The sequence below is a fragment of the Triticum dicoccoides genome, chromosome 3B (genome assembly GCF_002162155.2).
Source record: "Triticum dicoccoides isolate Atlit2015 ecotype Zavitan chromosome 3B, WEW_v2.0, whole genome shotgun sequence".
Lineage (NCBI taxonomy): Eukaryota > Viridiplantae > Streptophyta > Magnoliopsida > Poales > Poaceae > Triticum > Triticum dicoccoides.
The window spans coordinates 826,123,068-826,139,267 of NC_041385.1; the positions used below are offsets into that span (position 1 = coordinate 826,123,068).

Consider the following 16,200-nt stretch of genomic DNA (forward strand, 5'->3'; position numbering starts at 1 on the left):
GGGTACTAATTAATTTAGAAAGGAACATGAACAATTAGTGCAACATTCAATTTTCCCAAACTATTAATCCAGATCTCTATTAATAATCATATTCTGATGCCCGGTGAAAAGATTTTCGGTGAAGTGAAGCAAAGTTGACTGAAGGGACTTGAGGCAAGCTTTGCAGAAGCTCTACCCAGTTTATGAGGCAGTTCTTCACTCTTGTGCACTACTTTAAAGTAACAAAATTTATATTACACTCTAATTGCATCTCCTCCCCCCGTTGTATTTTGTTACTCCCTAACCTTCTCATGGTTGACCACGCGGAGTGGTTTTATATTCAACGGGCTCATGGTGCTATGAAGTTCGGGATTTGAGACAAGTTGCTGCAGGCGGTGTTGAACAGAATCCCAAGGTATCATGGTGTCTCGCCCTGAAGACTTGCTAGTTATTTACTTGTTCTTGTTTTGATATAAATGTTAAAAATCTCACATAGGAAGAATTTAATAGGGGATTTCGCTAGAAATCCACATCAGTTTTTTTTACAATGGCAAATCAAACATCCGAGATGGCAAATTATGTTGTTTCAAGGATGGCAAATTCTTCTAGCAAGCATGGCAAAATGCTTGCCATATTCATTTTTTTGCCAGAATTTGCAATGCTTGCTAAAAAAATTATCATCCTCGCGACAACATAATTAGTTTGCCATAAAAAACATTTGATATTGCCATGCTTAGAAATCCGACTTCAGAGTTTTAACATTACTGTTTAATAAATAAAAAAGAGGAAACACAACAAAGCCCACGGTACGGTAAAACTAGTAAAGGCAGAAACTATATTATCGTTGGTAAGCGCTAAATTTTTAGGAGGACAGACCAAAAACACAAATAGCTTCAAGAAACCTGAATTACTACTCTATATGATTACCAATCATGCAACTCGCTCCATTTAGAGATATTAAAATTGTGCACTTTTCTAGCCCTCTCAGGCCACCAACGTTTCTAACCATTGGATCATTTGTGATGCTCGTTTTTTGGCCGTCGGATACTCTTAAATAGCGCTAAGTGGACCAGATGCATCATGGGCTACTGCTCCGGTAAAAAAATCGGTGGTTTATGGAATCGTGCCTATCTCGCTCAAGAAGCCCATTTAACATATACGTTTCCCATCGACACCGGCCCACTTAGCACAAAAAATATCGCAAGGAAAGAAGAGCGGCCGCTTTGGCAAGGGCAGCGTGCGAGTGATGCGAAGAGCCCTTGTTCAGGGAGACATTGAAGGGGCGGCGGGGCAGTGATGCGGAATTTCCTATTGGACGCACATTGCGTCAAAATGTCGGCCCTTCGCATAGACTTGGCGATGTAGCGATTACCTGGGCCGACCCATTAACGTGTTGAAGTGATTCGTTTTGGGAACCTTCTAGACTTTCTCAGCCATTTTTTTTTCTGGTTTTGGGAACCTTCTGAACTGGGTTTTCCGTTTCTTTTGGGTTTTTCGTTATATTTTTTTGTTATTTGTTTATTTTTCTTTTCTTTTCCTATTGTTGTTTCTTTTTTTGTCAAGTTTATATTTCTATTTTTAAGAGTTCATGTTTTGGAAATTGTTTAGAAACTTAAAAAATGTTCGTGCTTTTAAAAAACGTTCAATATTTTTAAAAACGGTTGTGTATTAAGAAAACCATAGTTTCAAAAAATGTTTTGCACTTTTAAAAAATTGTTCAGGAGTTTCAAAAAATGTTCCTGTTTTCAAAACTAGGACGGAATGTTTTTCAAAAATTGTTAAGAATATTTTTGTTGAAATTTGTCAGAACTTTTCAAATAATGACCGGGGTTTCAAAAAATGTTCCTGTTTTCAAAACTTGTTCACAAACTCAAAAAGTGTTCTTGTTTTCAAATTTTTGTTCACGTATTCAAAAATTGTTGTGTTTTAAATTTGTTTGGATTTTCAGAATTCTTCTCCATTTCGAAATTTGTTTAAAAATTTGAAAATATTTTCTTTATTTTAACTTTTGTTCGCAAATTGAAACATGTTCGTGTTTACAAAAATAATGAAAATTCACCTTTTTAGTTATTATTTTTTTGAAACCAAGGACATGCTTTTGTCTTTTCTTTTTCTTTACTACTTTTCAAGTATATTTTTGTTTTTCTTAAGATCTTGTTTCGAAAATTGTTCAGAAACTTAAAAAATGTACGTTCTTTTAAGGAAATGTTATTTTTTTTAAATAGTCGTGTTTTCTAAAATTGTTCATAAATTCAAATAATGTTTGCATTTTCAAAAACAAATCCGGGCATTTCAAGAAATGTTCTCATTTTTCAAAATTATTCATGATTTCAGAAAATGTTTCTGTTTTAAGAAAATGTTCAGAAATTTTAAAAAAATGTTCTTGTTTTCAAATTTTGTTCATCTATTTCGAATGGTGTTTCCATTTTTTAATTTTGCTCACAAATTAAAAAAATCGTCTTTTCAAAAAATGTTTAAAGGTTTAGAAAAAAATTTATGTTCCAATATTTTGTTCACCTAAATAAAAATGTTCACATTTCCAAAATTTGTTCAGGATTTTGCAATTGTTCTCAGTTTAAAATTTTTGTTCTGAACCTAAAAAGTTGTCCCCGTTTTCCAATTTTGCTCACCAATTCAAAAAGTGTTCACGTTTTCAAAGCATGTTCAGGAATTTTGAAAACAATTCACGTTTTAACAAATGTGCTGAAGATTTAAAAAATGTTTGACTTTTAAATATATTCCACTATTGTTTGTTCTTAAAATTTCGTGTTAACCATTGGTTATCTGGTGGCTTCAGACCTAGGGGCCGTTTGGATGGCCACCAAAGCTGGCTATACACCAATAAATTGGTCATGCCCTCAAATTTTGGCTATTGTTTGGATCGGGACCAATTTTGGCTCGCCCCATCAAACTTGGGCATGCGCCCGTGGAGTTTTCGCCAACGCCATGGGCGAATCCGCGGCGCGGAAAACATCCGCCAAAAAATTGGCGAGCCCGCGACCCTTCGTCCTCGTCTCTTTCCTTGTTTCTCTCTTCAGCCGATCTACATCTATCGATGGCGTTGACCTGCACTGAACCACCCGGCACCAGCGATGCTCCACATTTCTTCCTCCTCTCTCAAGTGAATCACACTGAAATGTCACCAGCCGGAGCCCCTCTAGTTCCCTCAAACCAGGCCCTCGATTCCCTTTCCTCTATCGTGATTTCCCCCACTCTTGTTAGATCTTAAATTTCTTATCAAATCATTTTTCTCTGTGCTGCTACTTCACACGCATCTTGATTTCACTAGTGTCGAAAACGTTTTTATATTATGGGACGGAGGGAATACGTACTATTGAACTTTTCTCTGTGCTGCTACTCCACACGTTCTTGCCATCTCTGTTTGCTATTTAGCCGAGATAAGCTGTTCACCCAAGTAAATGTACAACTACGATTTTACAAGATTTATGTCCGAGATAGTATGCATCGATCTGCAGTCACCTACTTAATTATTTTTTGCACTGGTGCGACGTAACAGCAGGTAACGGGGAAGCAAAAGTTTGCTGTCATAATGTTCTAGCATATTCAGTTTGTTTGTATTTTGTAATCCAGTTTGTGTGGTCTTGTATTATTATTATTATCCACATTTTTTTATTGACATAATCTCAATTTGTAAAGTTGCCAAATATTTGGCTTGAAACCAAATGATAGCCAATGATTTTGCCAAAAAATTGGCAAGTACTGATGGCTACAATCCAAACAGCCATAACTTGCCAATTTTTGCATCCTCCTAGCGCTGTAATTTTTGCATCGTAAAATTTTCCGTTGAACTTAATTCGGTTGTACTGGGCCGGTCCAGTCGGGGACACCCTGTGCGGCGCGCGCTCCAATTGCTGCAGTAAGCGGCGTATAGGAACTCCCCAGTGATGCGCCATCGTGGGTGATTGGAGTATGTCTGCCGGTAATCAAGCGAGGAGTAATGTTGCCGTTGCTAAAAAATCCATTAATGCCAATGGAGGTGCACCACTCGCCGTCCTGCTCCCAGCGTCCTTTAGAGCATGGTTAGTAATATAGCCAGCTGATGGTTATAAGGAACCGCCATGTCATATATAGCTATCATCTATAAGCACTCATACAATAGTGTGGACTATAGATTGGCTGTTACATTAGTACTTTTTTGCATCTCCTCTCTACCTCTTTCTTCACATTTATTATATTTACCTAGGAATGCGTATATAACTAGGCTCTTGCATAAGAGCCCACTCCCCTTACTTTTTCACATCTCACTCCTCCACATAGGCAAAAATTCCATTCAAGTGGGCTATAAGCCCACTAATGTACTTGCTCTTATTTAGCACGCCCCGGGGCACACCTCCCACCTCCCCCGCCCTTAACCTCGACGGCGGCGCCCACCGCTACTCATCGGCATCCTACTGCGCCGACCTCTTCTGATATAGCTCCATGCTGCCAATGGCATTCAATTCAGTTATAGCACCATGGCGGGCTGCAGGGCGTCTCCGATCACCAGGAGCCCCAAAGCCACCAGATCAGACACCCCAAGGCATATATCCAGAAGGGATGTAGATCAAAATGTATTCCAACTCTATTTCAGGACCTACCCTCCCGGGTCTTTGCCCTCCTTCTTCATCCACCTTCTCTCAGAGCAGTCCACCTACGTCTACAGTTTGTCTGGGCAGCGAGGTGTTGTGTTTGTCAGGATAAGTGTGATTCGTGTTTCTGCATATATCTCTCATTTTTCGCTTCTGTTACATTTGTTTGATGTATTTTTTTTGTACATTAGGCATGAAGGATTTATGTGCTGCAGACTAAATAGAGGACTTCATTTGTTCAGCTCTTATTGCCCAAGCCCCAAAGTTTGCTGGTTCAGCAAAGATTGGGAGGATAAGCATTGTACGTGTATCGGGTTTGCTTTGGGCATAAACATTGAACTAAATATCATTATTTTAGATAAATGGAATTAGCATAAAGTTCTTGGTGCATATGTGACAAGCCTGGGTTGGGCTGTGCAGTTGTCCAGGACATGATTTTCTTCCTTGCATTAGCTTTATGCCACTTCTAGCATGGTCGTAATTTTTCAGGCAAAGTACAATGGAAAGAATCAGATGTTGAAAGATTTCCTATACCCATGCAAAAATTGTACTGTTATGTTTATCTACAGAAGTCGAATTTTACATTCTTAAATCTTAGAAACCTCAATCGTATTATCATTAGCACATATTATTTCAATAAAGATGCTCAAACGATAAACAATTATAGCTATTTCTTCACCAGGTGGCATACAGTATCCAGTCCATTCTGCATTGAATTTAGTGAAGAAACATCACCACTATTGCCGTCACATTGTACAGAAATACCTAATGTGAAACCTGTAAAATGCAAGTCGCTTTATAGAATTGTTAGGCTGATTAGTTTTGTAAGGAAATAAAGTAGTGCCACTTAATAAATTCTATTTTCTTTCTGTTATCGATGTCATTCTAGGTTACCATGGACAACTCGTTTGTTATACTTACTAGTAGAATGCCCGTGCGTTGCCACGGGCTTCTGAAATAGTTTAATGAAGTTATATAAAATGGTTTGATGAAGTTATATAAAGATAATGCATGCTAAATTTCACAGGTAGAGACAATATAACATGGTCATAATTGCATAATAATTGAAGTTTAATTTGACATCTTTTTTGTTTTTTATGAGATATCACCGCTTTCATATCATTATATTGTAAAAAAAAATGGTGGTCCCTTTCAGCGACGTCGCTTCGGAACCATTGTCAATAGGTTCTTTTTGTGCATCTCCAAAATCCATATCCTTGTCTCATATATTCTGAAAACAATAATATAAAATAATGCACCTTTTGCGTTAACATGTGTAGCACCTCTTCTCGTGGTGTTTCGGTCCGGGCCGTCATCGTTACATCAGTGCATATGTCAGTTGATATATTTAAAACATCATTCAAGTCCATCACTATTTATCTCTGATGGACAAAGGTGAAACATACAAAATATAATGATATTTTATACTGTATTATATAAATAAACATCTATAATATATAATAAAAACAAAAGTGAGACTAACACATATATTTTCAGTTGCATTTTTTTCACCCTACAATCTTATCCTTATGCGGACCTCCCCTCACTCCTCTCCTCCTCACAGCCAGACCTCGCCAAATGGGCCGGCCCGCAACGGCACGGTCCGGCCTGAGTTAAACGGGCCACCCCTCCCCACCCGATGCTCAGAAAAAAAAACCTCTCCCCACCCACTCTCTCCCCCTCCCAGCCACTCACTCTACCCCCCTCCTCTCCCCCGCGATGGCGTTGGCCGATGTCCCTCTCAGTCTCTCCCCTCCTCTCCCCACCGCGCCGCCCACCACGTGCGTCTCCCAACTACGCCGCCGCCCCCGCTGCCGCCGCCCTCCTGCGCTGCTGCGAAGGAGGCAACCACCGCCGCCCACCTGCGCAGCTCAACAACCGCCGACCCACCTCGCCCACCGCGGCCCACAGCTGGACCACCTCCTCCCCGAGGAGACCAGGAACTCCGCCTCGCCGAGAGCTACGCCATCCTCGAGCCGCGCTTGCTGGGGAGCCGTGGATCGACGGAATCGCTCCCATCTCCTCCCACTCGCGCCTCTCCTATCTTCCCCGATCCGTTCAAAAGAATTAGGGTGCCCCGCCGGTGTAGTGGTGCGCCGCTCGCCGCCGCTGGAGGTCCGCTGCTCGCCACCTCCCCCCCTCTCGATTGCTTGCTATGCAGCCTGGGCGTCGTGGTCCACCGCTCGCTGCCGCTGGACGGCTGGAGGTCGTCGGCACCCAAGTACCGCCCATGCTCTGGCGCTTGCACGCCGCCGGCCCTGCCCCATCCCACCCTCCGCCACCACCTTCCCCACCCAGAGCTCGGATTTACGACGCCCACTGCTTTCCAGTTCGAGCTTCGCCTCGACCTCATCCCTGCTGCCGCCGTCTTCCTTGAACTAAGGAAGCCCTCATCTGATACGCTCTCGTCCGCGACGTGCTTCTCCAACCATTGGTACGTGACGGTGGTTCGGTCCGGGAGGTGGCTCCTGCAATCCTGGCGTCGCCGCAGCAGTGGTTCCATTCCGGCGGCATCAGGGGAGCACACAACGTCCACGAGCAGCAAGCAGAGCCGGCCAATGATGCAGCAGCGCTGGCCATGAGGAGACGCCTGCCGTGGCGGACGCGGAGACAACAGCCATGGGCGTGGAAGACGGTTTTGGATCCTGTGAGCCGCCATCGCTGCCGCACAGGAAGTCAACGTGGGCCTTCTGCTGCTCCATGTCCAACAAGTCGCCCACGAGGCGTCAGTGTGGCATTGCTAGCTCCAGCTTCCCCCTGCAATCGTCTCTGCCGCCAGCACTTGCACGCAATCGTGCTGGTGAGGCTCTTCATGTTTACTTTGTTCTGCTTGTAACATGGCCTATACGCACAAATATTTTGCATCATCTGAACAAATGATGGTAAGTTGATTCATATGTAATGTGACATCCTGATTACAAGTTCTGTTAGATTAGTTTTTCTGTTGGAATAATTGTTCTATTGGAATAATTGTTCTGTTGGAGTAGAGCAATGACATCCCTGTGATTCAGTTTTTAGGGGAGGGACAGAATAGGAGTATAAAACATTTGACTACTGTATTTTTTAATACTTATAAACAGGGAGTATATATCATCGAGGTAGTACAGGGATATCCAACATAATCAGAGACCTTATGGTCGGATCGATCTTCATATATAGTAGAATGTTTTATTTGTTTGCGAGTTAGGTAATTGTTTTTTTTGAGCCGTGGTGTTTTCCATAGTACTAAATTAGTATTAGTTATTCCTACAAGTGTTAGTTGTTCATAAGCATATAATATAAGCTGCTTCTGTCAATATTTACCTCTGAAACTCTGGTATTCTACTCCTTTATTTTCCTGATACCTTGTCAGTCAGTATGTACTGAGTATATCCACACTACAGGTTTATGTAGTTCAAGATCAAAGGCAAGAATCAGCCAAATATGATGATGAGAACAAGGCTAATGACGGAGAACCTTCATCTATCGAAGCTGAGCAGTCTATTGGGATACTAAATTTCAATGCGCATCCTAAGTTTTAGTTACCTGAAATCAAGGCCAGTTTCAGTCGATGCCGAAGTAAACTACCACATGTAAGTTTAGGGACACACATTAGTTTCCGGCTAGGGATTTAATGGTTGCCGAACTTTATGCACATATGGCGTAGTAGAGATGCATGCTTCGTTATCCTGCAGTTATCTGAATTTTTTCTGACCTGCACTTTTCTTGCCTTTAGTTTTGTTCTTAACAGAATTATTACTTACTGACAGACGAATACTTGTTTGCCTTCATCATCTGCATTTCAAATGACTCATTATGCATCAGGCTAGCTAGGCAATACGAAATTTTACTTCTTGGCTATAGTCACCGAGCACTGCAATTTGAAATTACAGCCACGAATTTTGGATTAGTCCAAAGGGCATTCTTAATCTGATACAGTCAACCGAGCACTGCAATTTTCAAAACAAGAAGCGGCTGCTACCATATTATTTATGTTTACAATTAACAAACTACATCCTGACAATCCTTCTTATTTTTGTTTGCATTCAGACGTGATGAACTTGAGAAAATCCATGCACTTCAATTGGACAGGAGTTTTTTGCCACGTAATCGATGATGCACTTCACGTGACAGAATTGTAAGATCAGTACTTCTATCTACTCTATTCATCACATCTACACCTCTGTTTATTCATTCTATGAGCTCTCTATTTAAGAGAAACAACAGAGACTACTATTTAAGAATAGTAGCCTTTTCAACTAAATGTTGAAGTATGTGTTTTCTGCATGCACCCACAAGTTATTCAAGAAAAACTAATTAATGCCTTAAACTTAAAAGTATCTCGTGGCCAAAACAAACAGTTCACTCAAAATTAAAACAGGAACTACTTTTACTGGTAAGTGGTAACTGTGCATCTCCATATTGTGCTGCAAACAAAAGCATAACAGGGTTTAGGAACCACAGTTTTAATTTTGAAAACCTTTACGAGTTTAGCAACAAACCGGCATGGTAGCAAAGTTTTCAGAAATACAGGGTAATAAAAAATGTAGTACTTCAATGTGTGGGCAAGCAATAGTACGTTTTTTTATAACAACTATTAGGATGTGATTCGAGTCTGACACGACATTTTCAATGGTAGTCACATTAGTAATGGCTGAAATGTATACAACTTCTATATGGTGTCGTAGTGTCATTTGAAGAGAGAAGTACTGCTGCTTAAGATAAACAAATATTGACTGAAAAAATGTACCATGTCAAAACTGCCCAACTGAAATATCATGATCTGCACCTAAAGTGTGTTCCCGGTGATGAAGACAACTATATGTTGTTTCCTTAAGGAAAACATGCACATACATTATTGATAGACAAAAATGCCACAATAATTAAATCTGTCTAGTGTATACTAACCGAACTGAAACATATAGACTTAAAACAGGGGGCGGTCGTCTCATGTTATTATCTAACAGGTCATATTGGCTATACCTACATCTCGGGACGTTCAAATCATAGGTGTACTGGATGCCAAAACTGTATAGATGCATACTCTAAATCCTCAGAGTCTGAGCAAAACGTGATAAAATTGAAGATGAAGTGCACTGGCCCGTAGCAACGGCACTGAAGCTGGGCATTCTTAATTTGATAGTGGTCGCACACGTTTAAATAAAGATTGCAGTCAAATAAAAAACAAAGATAAACATTTGTACAAAAGCGCTCCAGAGCAACAAATTATCTGTAGAATAAGAGTAAATGCTATTGTCATATTCAAAACCCGCCGGTTTCGTAAGTGCGGACTTCAGCCTGTAAGGACTTCCTTATAGACGATGTTTTTCATCAGGTTTGTAAGGACAAGGAAAGTCTTTTTCGGTTCTTTGATTTACCACTTTGCTTATTGCCATTATCCTTCTCCTTCTCCTTCTCAATGAGGATTTTTATGTTTCTCTTCGCGGTGGCTCGAGACAACGCGACATAGAGTTGACCATGAGAGAACACCCGATTAGGTAGGTACACGCCAACAATCGGAATCGTCTGTCCTTGAGCCTTGTTAATCGTCATAGCAAAGCTAAGCCTTACAGGAAATTGCTTCCTCTTGAACTTGAATGGAAACATGTCATTGTCAGACAGGCATAGGGGGATTCGAGGAAGGAATACCCTCCTACCTGCGTGTTGTCCGATCACGATTTCTACGTCGATGGCATTCCTCTCAAAACCTCGGACCACAAGCCTCGTCCCGTTACACAGACCATTAGCCGGATCAATGTTCCTCAGAAGTATGATAGGGCAGTTGAGCTTCAGTTTGAGTGCATGCGGAGGCAGACCGTTGGGAGTCAACCCATTCAGGAACTCGGGAGCGTAGTAGCCATATGGGTCGTCTTCTACACTGTCAAAGCTATGGTAGATTACTTCTTCTCCCCGAAAACGCTCTACCATGCGTATGTTTATCTTGTCGACGTTGTCGTTTGTGGTGGAGAGGATTGCACGTGAAGTCATGTAATTCGGATCGGACATGTTGTCATCTAGTCTCGGAAACACATGGTCAATCAGCTTCTCTAGGTCGTCACCCTCGCCTATAGATGGCACACAAATATCTTCAGGGAGTCGTATGTTTCCTTGATCGTCAACTTCCTCAGTGCCATTGCCTACCCTTAGCAAGTAATCCGCAAACCATGTGTCATTATGAGCCCTCATGTTGGTGACGAGCCTTAGCTGGCGCATACCCTTCCAGAGATGTGAACTTTGGACGGTTGCATCGATTATCTGACCCCGGGACCCCCTCCTGACGACCGGAAGCACCTGCCTGAAGTCCCCGCCAAACACAACAGTTTTTCCTCCAAAGGGTCGCTCCCGTCTTCCCATGATGTCGCGCATGCTGTTGTCCAGTGCCTCGACCGCCTGTCGCTTAGTCATGGTGGCCTCGTCCTATAGTATCAATGAGGCCATCCTCAGTAGCTTGGCGGTACCACTCTGCTTCGTGAAGGTGCAGGAGGCCCCATCGTCGCAACTCAATGGGATCTTGAACCTCGAGTGGGCAGTCCTGCCTCCAGGCATGATAGAAGCCGCGACGCCTGATGTCGCGGTAGCGATAGCGATGTTCCCTCGCTTCGAACCTTGGCGAGCAGCGCCCTGTACAGGAAGGTCTTCCCTGTACCTCCCGGGCCATCAACAAAGAACACACCCCCATCACCGCCATCAATAGCAACTAGTATCTCGTCGTATGCAACCCTCTGTTCGAAGTTTAGCGACGATGCCAATTTAGTGTCGTTGATGTCAAAATCGATGTTGGATTCCTCGATCACTTCTCTGGCCTCGCCCTCGGTTGGGTCGAACGCATCGTCAATGCATGGAAGAGCGAAATCAGCTATGTCTTTGCCCATGGACTGCAACATACCCCTAATGTCAAGAAACACCATTTGTTCCACCTCAATCGGGCACGTGTGTGATCGTTGATAGTCATTAGACATAGGCTCGAGGTGCCTATCCCATAAACCACGCACGTCGCCTGGCTCACGGTGCACCAAAATTGTTGCAAAGAGCCTCCTGAGCGAACATGGCTTCGCCCATTGCTCTGCCTCGGTAAGACAGTCGTCGAGCATGTTATCTGCCTCAATGAGTCCCAACCTTTCGGCAGCCTCTCTAAAGCTCCCGCATAGCCTACCGTCCACGGTAAGCAGGTCCTCATAGGATGTCTTGCCAGCAACATGGTTTAGCATCACACGTAGATAGTATCGCTCCCCCTCGGCAGGATTGGCAGACACAATTCGACCTATCTGATAACGCTCCACCTGCTCTTTCCAATACTTCTTACCCTTTTGCCATGTGAACCTTCCAGGAAAATCCTTGTACAATATATTCCTAGCCCAGGGGTGGTTTTGGTTAGCTTTGAAATACTCTGTCAACATGGATTTGGAAGCATTCTCAGAGGCGACTACGTCGGTCAAGTGAGCTTGCTCATTGAAGGCCACCCTGTGCATATTCAGGAGATGAAGAGGCAACTGTAGGACAGGCGGGTCATTGGCACACAAGGGGAAGCCAAATATCCTCCACATTGCCTCTGGAGGAGTAACCCACCTTGCGTCTACGTATCTTTTGATCTCATCAATGTTACCATCGGCGTCGGGCTGGTCGATGCTGAAAGAAGCCCTATCATGACCCTTGTATATGTACTTGTAAAGGCATTTGACGGCCTTTATGCTAGAGCAAACCTCAACGTTGATGTGGCAATTGAACATCCACAGAATATAAGGGTTATACGGCACAACCCATCTGTTGTCCAGCATTTTACCACAGACCTTAGCCTGCCGACCATCATCTTGACGATGATAAACTGGGTATGAGTCCTTGTCATGTGCCGTGTTTTCATTGAACGGCCGTGGGTATCTGCACTTGCACTCGTTCTGTTGCATGCACACATTTTTGGGGTTGAGAGCACCGCATGGTCCGGGCATCATATGTTTCACCACCAAGGCGTGGAGTTCATGATACTTCTGCTTGTATGGGAGCTCGGCAGAAATGAGTCGGTCGTACTGCTCCGGAACAACAAGCTTATAGGCAGAATCCATGATCAACAAAAAGTGTGCATGGGGGAGGCCCCTTTTCTGGAACTCGACTACGTATACATGTGCGACAACAACACCCAGGATATTCTTCTTGAACAAGAGCTCTTTCATAGCCTCTAGCTTTCCATGGAACACACGAGCCACAAGATCAGGTCGATCTTGCGCTGTCTGACCAGGAAACAACTCATTCGTTATCTCTTCCCAGTTAGGGTTGCAGGTCATGGTCAAGAAGATGTCAGGCTTCCCGTACGTATGGACAATTGCCATGGCATCCATATGCCTCCGCTTCATGTCACGGTCGCCACCTGGGTACGTTCCAAGGAGCACTATCCTTACTCCAACAGCGCTTGCCCGGATCTCCCCAGATGTAATTGCATCAACAACTCCTTTATACAGGTCGGATCCTCCACATCAAGTTCGTCTAATACTTGTTCTCGCATGTAGAAGTAAAATGCTCTTTCAGAATTCAGTTATCACTGATCAGTATATTCTTCAGTTTAGCAAACTATGATTAATTGCTCTTTATGCTAATCTGAAGAAGTTTAGAACCATATGTATTCTGAACATTGGCAAGTCCGCTTACATAAATCCTTCTATTTTGCCATTGCAACGAGAGAAAAATATATATTACATGTAGTGCCAATGGAGAACTTGGCCTAATTGATAATATACCCATCTTGGGCACTATACATCTATTTCATATCAACGTTTGCTATTGACGTTGTGATAGTTAATGTTTCATACTCCACATTTGTTTCTTTTTCAGACAAATCGAGAACCATCTATCATATTATTCACCTTCTAGCAAATTTCTGTTATTTTTTTAGAAAAGCTACTTTCTGTCTTTGAGTGCCGGTAAATCTAATTTAATTTTTTAAATCCATTTACGTCTTTCTAACACCGCAGATGTTTTTTTAAGCGTTCCGATATATGACATTTCTTGACCGTTCATATATCAAACTCCACTTTTTAACTTCATATTGAATCAATTATTGTAAGTCAAAGCTAAAAGTGCGTATTCTAATATTTGATTCCCAAATTTGGTTTGTCACCGCTGTAAGCTCATAACTTTAAAGACCCTTAACTGGCATTGAACCGGAAGGCTGATTAATATTAGTGATATCACCAAGAGGGGGTTGGGAAACAATCCACTTTTCATTTTGGAGCTTGACCTGATCATCCTTTTTCTTTCGATAAGTTGCTCGCCGTCGTGCGTTTCTCTGCTCCCTTTTGTCGTCTGTTATGCTACAACTCACTTGGTCATTCACAACAACACATGTTGTCTGGGAATGAGTTGGGTATACATCACATGTTGGGGTAGACGATGTCACAAGCTCTGAACCACCACAACCAAGGGCATTAAGATACACATCATTGTGGGCAGATTCTCTGGCTGCAGGAACAAAAGAAAATATGTCGGTTAGGCTAATACATGAACATGCATCCCTTTAAGCACAAATCTGGCCATATGAAAGGCATATCGGTTCACACCTCTTGAGCCTTCTGTGTGACATGTGGCATAAAGTGATGCAAGAGTACTCCTATCCGGGAATGAAGGCACATTATTGTCTGCACGATGTATAAACAACAAATCTAGATGAGAATTAGTCTACATTCATAGAGACGTTTGATCACTGTCCATGATGCACGTGTCGGATCATACCAAATGAACTTCCTGCAAGGCCGCAGGCATAAATATCTGTGAGAGTACTCGGACCAGGGAACGAAGCAACATCATGGCTACAGAAGGAGATTGATGGGTTGTCTGCATAACAAAACCAGTACAGAATGAGGCAGTTTCCTACTAACCGAATAGGGTAGATAGTGTGTTTAAATATGGAACCCACGTACGTAAACTCGCATGCCCAGGCTGATCAACAATTGTTATCTCAGAAAGAGGGTGTTTGGTTAGGTTTGCAAGCTCGTCCTGCTCTAACCGTGTCATGCCAGTTCCATCTGTTTCCTTGTGTGCTTCCAAGTCTGTTAGGCACGATTGATCATGTTAAAACCATATGATACAACAAAAAGGGGTATTTACACACTCCAATACCTTGAGTCATTTGATAATTGTCAACATTGTCAGCTACGGGAATGATTGCTGGGTTGTATTCATCAACATTTCCGTCAACATTATGGCCTGGAACACATTAGCGAGATACAATGATGGTTGGGCACCCTTGACATCTGACTCATTTATGTTACTCTAACGTACCTTGGCTCCCTTGTGAATGTAGGTCAGCAAGAGGGGGTACAGGCATATCTGACACCATTTTCTCTTCCGGCGCCTTGCTATGTGCATTTCCCATTCGTACCTATCATTTTTCAACATCATTAGTATTGATGTGGTATGTATACTGAACAATTGGCTTGCCATGTATTTTTGGTGTTCCAACTGGAAACATGGGGAAGAAATGACTACATTGTATACATCTGATAAACATTTATTGTCTTGGGATGTATTTTTGGTGTTCGAACTGGGAACATGGAGAACATTTTGTTAACCTACATGTATATGTGTGTGTGAGTATTGTACGTAGTCTAGACAGTAGACTAGTATAGCGCGCGTGGGTGCAGTTTTCCCTCTTGCATCTACGCCCCTCCACCTCTCGAACACGGCCGCCCACGATCTCTGTCGTGGCCGCCCACGATCTCTGTCGTGGCCCAAGTGCCCTCTGTTCCTTCTGTATATGTACCCCCCAGATGCATTGAATCAAGGGTGTTCAATCTTCTTCCTGTATCATGGTATCAGACACTGACGCTACCAATCCGTTCGCGCCCGATCCTCCTCCTCCTTCCGCTGCCATGGACACAAACCCCCTCGCCTCTCCCGACACCTCTAACGATGATGCGCCTGCTCCTGCTGGCGTTCTGCACGCTGCACTGGCGAACGCCCCCCCGGCGCCGTCCCTCGCTCCTGGCGCCTTTCCGTCCACGGTGCTCCAGACCCTGGACATCCGGCACCATGTTCCCATCACCTTAGACGTTCACGCCGGCAACTACGCCCAATGGAGTCGCTTCTTCCTCACCATCGTCGGCATGTTCGGCGTCCGCGATCACCTTGTTGCTTTGGCCGCTCCCCGCCGCCGCGATCCGGAGTGGGTCATGGTCGACCACTGTGTCGTCCACTGGCTTTACGCCACGATCTCGCCGGAGTTGCTGGACGCCGTGATGCAGCCCGACGACACCGCCGCCGTGCTCTGGGCCGCGATCGAGGGGATCTTCCGCGACAACAACCTCTCGCGGGCCGTGTACCTGGACGCCGAGTACCACGCCACGGTGCAAGGCAACCTCACGGTGATGCAGTACTGTACTCGCCTGAAGAACTTCGCTGATCAGCTTCGCGACCTCGGCCAGCCTGTCTCGGAGCGGCAGCAGTTGTTCAACATGCTGCGTGGCCTCGGGCGTCAGTTCCATCACGCCATCCCCCATCTCACATCGCGCGTCCCGCTGCCCACGTTCCTGGAGGCTCGCTCGTTCCTTCTCCTCGAAGAACACCGGGCCGAGCAGGCGGCGCGCCAGCAGTCTGCACACGCCCTCATCGCCGCTCGTCCGCCAGCCAGCCCTGCGCCCCAACCGCCTCCCTCTGACGGTGGTGCCGG

At 43.9% G+C, this 16,200-nt stretch overlaps 1 protein-coding gene across 1 annotated transcript; it reads left to right on the plus strand.

The window, feature by feature from the left end:
* The first annotated feature begins 6,097 nt into the window (after positions 1-6,097).
* LOC119280180 (formin-like protein 5) lies at positions 6,098-15,102 on the plus strand. Its single transcript, XM_037561126.1, has 4 exons — positions 6,098-7,368; positions 7,952-8,140; positions 8,598-8,685; positions 14,836-15,102. The coding sequence occupies exon 1, from the start codon at positions 6,098-6,100 to the stop codon at positions 7,148-7,150; it is 1,053 nt and encodes a 350-aa protein (XP_037417023.1). The 3' UTR covers positions 7,151-7,368; positions 7,952-8,140; positions 8,598-8,685; positions 14,836-15,102.
* The last annotated feature ends 1,098 nt before the right edge of the window (positions 15,103-16,200 follow it).

What these genes read in the sequence shown, in the direction of transcription:
- LOC119280180 (XM_037561126.1), top strand. Translation starts at nt 6,098, where the DNA reads ATGCGGACCTCCCCTCACTCCTCTCCTCCTCACAGCCAGACCTCGCCA.